At 33.8% G+C, this 4,781-nt stretch overlaps 1 protein-coding gene across 2 annotated transcripts; it reads left to right on the forward strand.

Annotated features, from left to right (window-relative positions):
• Window positions 1-1,617: 1,617 nt before the first annotated feature.
• LOC125223607 (solute carrier family 35 member F1-like) lies at window positions 1,618-4,001 on the forward strand. Of its 2 annotated transcripts, none has more exons than XM_048126820.1 (11): window positions 1,618-1,792; window positions 1,941-2,035; window positions 2,181-2,238; window positions 2,618-2,812; window positions 2,886-2,962; window positions 3,048-3,130; window positions 3,219-3,270; window positions 3,345-3,413; window positions 3,490-3,576; window positions 3,645-3,706; window positions 3,821-4,001. In XM_048126820.1, the coding sequence occupies exons 1-11, from the start codon at window positions 1,660-1,662 to the stop codon at window positions 3,888-3,890; spliced, it is 981 nt and encodes a 326-aa protein (XP_047982777.1). In that variant the 5' UTR covers window positions 1,618-1,659; the 3' UTR covers window positions 3,891-4,001. The 2 variants fall into 2 exon arrangements, with proteins under 2 accessions (XP_047982777.1, XP_047982778.1); XM_048126821.1 differs by having other exon boundaries at window positions 3,490-3,539.
• Window positions 4,002-4,781: the final 780 nt, after the last annotated feature.

A 4,781-nucleotide genomic window follows, 5' to 3' on the forward strand; every position in this document is an offset into this window, starting at 1 on the left:
CGTTTATTGTTATTCAAAATTACACTTTTTGTTCAGCACGATTTAGTTTATTAAATAGAGAAGGAATAAAATAAAAAATAGAGTAATGATTTCCATTGTTAATAAGAGCATCTTCAATTTTCACTTTGAATTAGATAATGAGTTAGAATTACATTATGTAAAACATAGGTTTTGAAGTGGGTAGAGGAATGAGGAGTGCTAACCATGCGCGAATGTGACGACGAACGGGGTCAGGGGCAGGGGCAGCGGCAGCGGCAGCGGAACACCGTTGATAGCACTGTATCAAAGATTTTAGGAAAAAATGTGTATAACCATCTGAAGTACACGATGCATGTAGGAACATAAGTATGCTTAGCTTTATTGAATGCATGACCATCCCAATAACTATTATATACAAATGTGTAGTTGCATATACATATGCGTGTATGTGAAAGTTGTAAAATACTTATGCAAGATTGATAATGATATGGATTGGGAATTGATCCCTTGGAATTTTTCAGAAAAAGAGAGATTATTCTGCTGGATTTTATGCGCATAAAATAAAGTATAATCACAACTACAATCTTGTTTTTCTAATATACTCCCTCCGTCCCACATAATTTTACACACTTTGACCTGGCACGGGTTTTAAGAAATGTAATGGAAAGTGAGTTGAAATAGTTGGTGGGATGTGGGTCCTACTTTTAAAGTAGTTTTATAATAAAATGTGAGTAGGAATGAGTTAGTGGAATATGAGGTTCACTACTAAAAATGGTAAAAGTGAAATGGTAAAATTATGTGGGACGACCCAAAATGAAATATTGGGTAAAATTATGTGGGACGGAGGGAGTATATCGTCAAAAAAATGCCCATTCATTAATAAATACCAAATCCTAATATTTAGTGTGAAGAATCCCAATGTGTCAACTGTAAACGTATCTAATGCTATTATTAATTCCATCTCAAGAAAATTAAGTACTCCGTGCTAATAAATATGAAACGTTTGCTTTTCGACACAAGATTTTATGTAGTGTTATTTTGTGAGTTAAAGAAGAGAGAGTACTGTAAGAGACAGGGAAAAGTAGAGATAAAATTATTTCTATTTAAGAAACGTTTCATTTTTAATGGGACAACCCAAAAAGAAAAACGTTTTATTTCTAGTGAGACAGAGGAAGTACTATAGTTCTAGATTATAAATTTAATTTCACTCATATTTAGTGACATAGTACTAAAACAAAAAAAAATAAGACATTTAAAACCGCACAATTAATTAGTAAAAGATTATACTCTTTCCGTTCCACAGTAATAGAGTCATTTTTTCATTTTGGTACGTTACATAGCAATAGAGTCATTTCTCTTTTTAGTAAAAGTCAATATATTTTCCACATTTATTATACTCTTTCTTACTTTATTCTTTCTACCTTTTTCATTTCCACTTTACTCTCTCTTACTTAACTCACGTAAAAGAAATGCCTCTAATGGGGGAGTACTCTATAACAACACGAGTTGACTGCAGCAAATATTTAAAGTAAAAAGTAATAGTGTGAGTCAAAAGCCACGTGGGAATTTGTCAAATTATTTATTTTCCGCAACGTGTCTCATATATATTTAGAGAGAGAGAGAGTGAGAGAGGAGAGAGAGAGCTGATATACGAGTGCTCTTCTCTCTCTGCCGAAACAAATGCGAATGATGAAGACGCTGAATTGCAAAAAATTCTTCACAAAACCTACATTGTTAGGGCTTGCTCTAGGCCAGTTTCTCTCGCTTCTCATCACCTCCACCGGATTTTCATCCTCTGAGCTCGCCAACAGAGGTCCCTTTTTCCTTCAACAATTTTGATTTTACTCAACTATCAATTTCAATTGTGATGTTAATCTCGATGTTGTTGTTTTTTTATTTCAATGCAGCAAAATTGATGCTGTTTTGCTCCTATAACTATGATGAATTGTTGTAAACTGTAGGAATTAATGCACCAACTTCGCAGTCGTTTTTCAATTATGTATTGTTGGTGATTGTCTATGGAAGCCTTCTACTCTACAGAAGAAAACCTCTCAAGGTCTGCTCATTCGCTTCTCTCTCTTTCTCATCACTTTTTTTTTTTTAACCTTTTTTGGGGTTTTTTTTGGAGTATGTTTTTGTAGTTTTGAAGAAATCCTTGATTGAATGTGTTGCTTAATCTGATTGAATGTTCCTTTAAGCAGGCCAAATGGTATTACTACATCTTGCTAGGATTGGTTGATGTTGAAGCCAATTTTCTTGGTGAGTTACTGCTTACTCCATTTTCTAAAATTGATGAGTTTAAACTGCTTGAAATACACAATCCATATGAATGCTTTCTGCATCCTATATCTCGTTGAATAACTACATAATTCGATTAACTTGGAATTAGTTTTTGCTGGCAATTACCGTTTGCTTACTCTACCGTTGAGCACGTAGCATAGTAATTCCCGAATAAAAGATAGCATTGCAATTTAATTTTTCATCATACTTATGTTAGGGCTTCCTTTACAATTAGGCAGGCTCACCACTTATGGTCTACTTAACTGGTTTTCTTTGCATATTGAGACATGAAGAAATCGATGAGTCTGTGCTGTGAGTGTTTTTGGTAGAATAACACGATTCGTTTTGGATGTTGCAGTGGTTAAGGCATACCAGTACACCTCCATCACGAGCGTGATGCTGCTGGATTGTTGGACAATACCATGTGTCCTGTTTCTCACGCGGTTCTTTTTGAAGACGAAATATAGGTTCCGAAAGTTTATAGGCGTATCTATCTGCATTGCCGGTCTTGTAACAGTTATTTTCTCTGATGTACATGCAGCAGATAGATCGAGTAAGTACTACTCCTACTTATCATTCTACTTGCATTTCATTTATCATTTTGAGAATCTGTGGTTCTGTTTTAGGTGGTAGCAGACCTCTTAAAGGTGACCTTCTCGTTATCGCTGGGGCAACCCTTTACGGTGTTAGCAACGTCAGCGAGGCAAGTGCATGCTCAATTTTACACTTGGAGATGCAGATTAGCATTAGCATAGAAGTTAATGCTCGTCGTGGTTGGTATAATGCAGGAGTTTTTTGTTAAAAGTGCAGATAGGGTGGAGCTTATGGCCTTCTTGGGCATCTTTGGTGCAATTATCAGTGCTATCCAAATGTATTCTTTTCTTTCTCTCACTTTTCCCTTGCCATTAAATTCATATCAACTCGTCAATATTTTTCACTTGTTTTAACTCTATATGCAGAAGCTTACTCGAGCGCCATGAACTCAAATCCATTCACTGGTCATCTGGGGCGGTATCTCTCTCGTTCGCTCTCTGTCTCACTTCTCTCTCTCATGTATCACTAAATAAAATATATGCTCGTTGCAGACACTCCCGTTCGTTGGATTTTCCTTAGCCATGTTTGTGTTTTACTCGGGGGTTCCTGTTTTGCTCAAGGTAAGTCTTCGTCCAAAATATAATTTGCTCGTCTATTTGTGGATTTATTTATGCTTGGATACGAATCTGGATGCAGATGAGCGGATCAACGATGCTAAATCTGTCGTTGCTGACTTCGGATATGTGGTCTGTTTTAATCCGCATCTTCGTATACCATGAAAAGGTAGACCAAATTGTGAAATCACTACTATTGTTGTGGTGTCTGATTCTATATGAATTTTGTTTATGCAGGTTGATTGGATGTACTTCGTCGCCTTTGCTGCTGTCACGCTCGGACTCATCGTTTATTCAGTGTAAAGATAAATTCATTTCGTCTCTCTTTTTTACTCCCCCGTCCCAAAAAACAGTCACTTTTTTCATTTTGGCCCGTCCACTAAAACTAGTCCTTTTTTTATGAAAACTTTTAGAGGTGATGAAAATGAGGATGATGATGACAAGAAAAACGTTGAGGAAGAGGCTCCCCAGATTCAAGTTTGAGCAACCACATTTTTGTAGAATTTTAGGAAGATTATTGTTACTATTAGTTAATGTTTTTGTTCCACATTTATGCTCATTTGTCTTTTATATCCAAGAAAGTTGCAAATTAAAGATATGATAATCAATTAAATCAAATTCTATAGGTAGGTTTAATGAAATTTGAAAATGGAACTAAACCACGAATTTCAAATCTTTTCAATTGTTCAATTAGTATACAAGATGAATTTTTTGGTGATGCTCGAAAAATCGTTGATTAATCAAATAAGTTTTTCTTTCTTTTCTTAATGCGTGCAACACAAAATTAAGCTTATAATTAGTGCTTGATCTCGTTATCCATATGTTTAATACTTATTCCATAGTTAATGACATTCATAGTTAATAAACATAAAAAAAATTTCACCTAACCCATGCAAAAAGTTGGATGTGGACAATGGCTATTCATCTAAAATTCATCTATATTTTTGTTTATGTTCATACTAATTCTTACTTATTTTTGTAGGTTGATTTTATCATAATTGAGTTTCAGTAATGTGCATTATTTTTAAAGTAACTTTTTGGTAATTATTTTAATTTTAAGGTATTATGATGATTGAATTAAAAAATTTATAGTATGAGTAAAAGATAGATACTTATAAAAAATTAAAATCTAAAATATAGATTATTGTTAAATAACAACGCCTACTTTTCCGTTTTTAATATATTAATTCTTTTATAGAACATCTTTTATTTTATAAAAGTAGGTTAATTATTTTTCTTTATTATTCTAACATACTCCAAATTCAATCATCAAAACACCTTAAAAATTAAAATAATTATTACCAAAAAACCATGCTGTTTTTAACACCAAAACATGTGAATCAACAATAGTTACGGCAAAACCACCGTAAGTAA

This window comes from Salvia hispanica, chromosome 4, assembly GCF_023119035.1.
Source record: "Salvia hispanica cultivar TCC Black 2014 chromosome 4, UniMelb_Shisp_WGS_1.0, whole genome shotgun sequence".
Classification (NCBI taxonomy): domain Eukaryota; kingdom Viridiplantae; phylum Streptophyta; class Magnoliopsida; order Lamiales; family Lamiaceae; genus Salvia; species Salvia hispanica.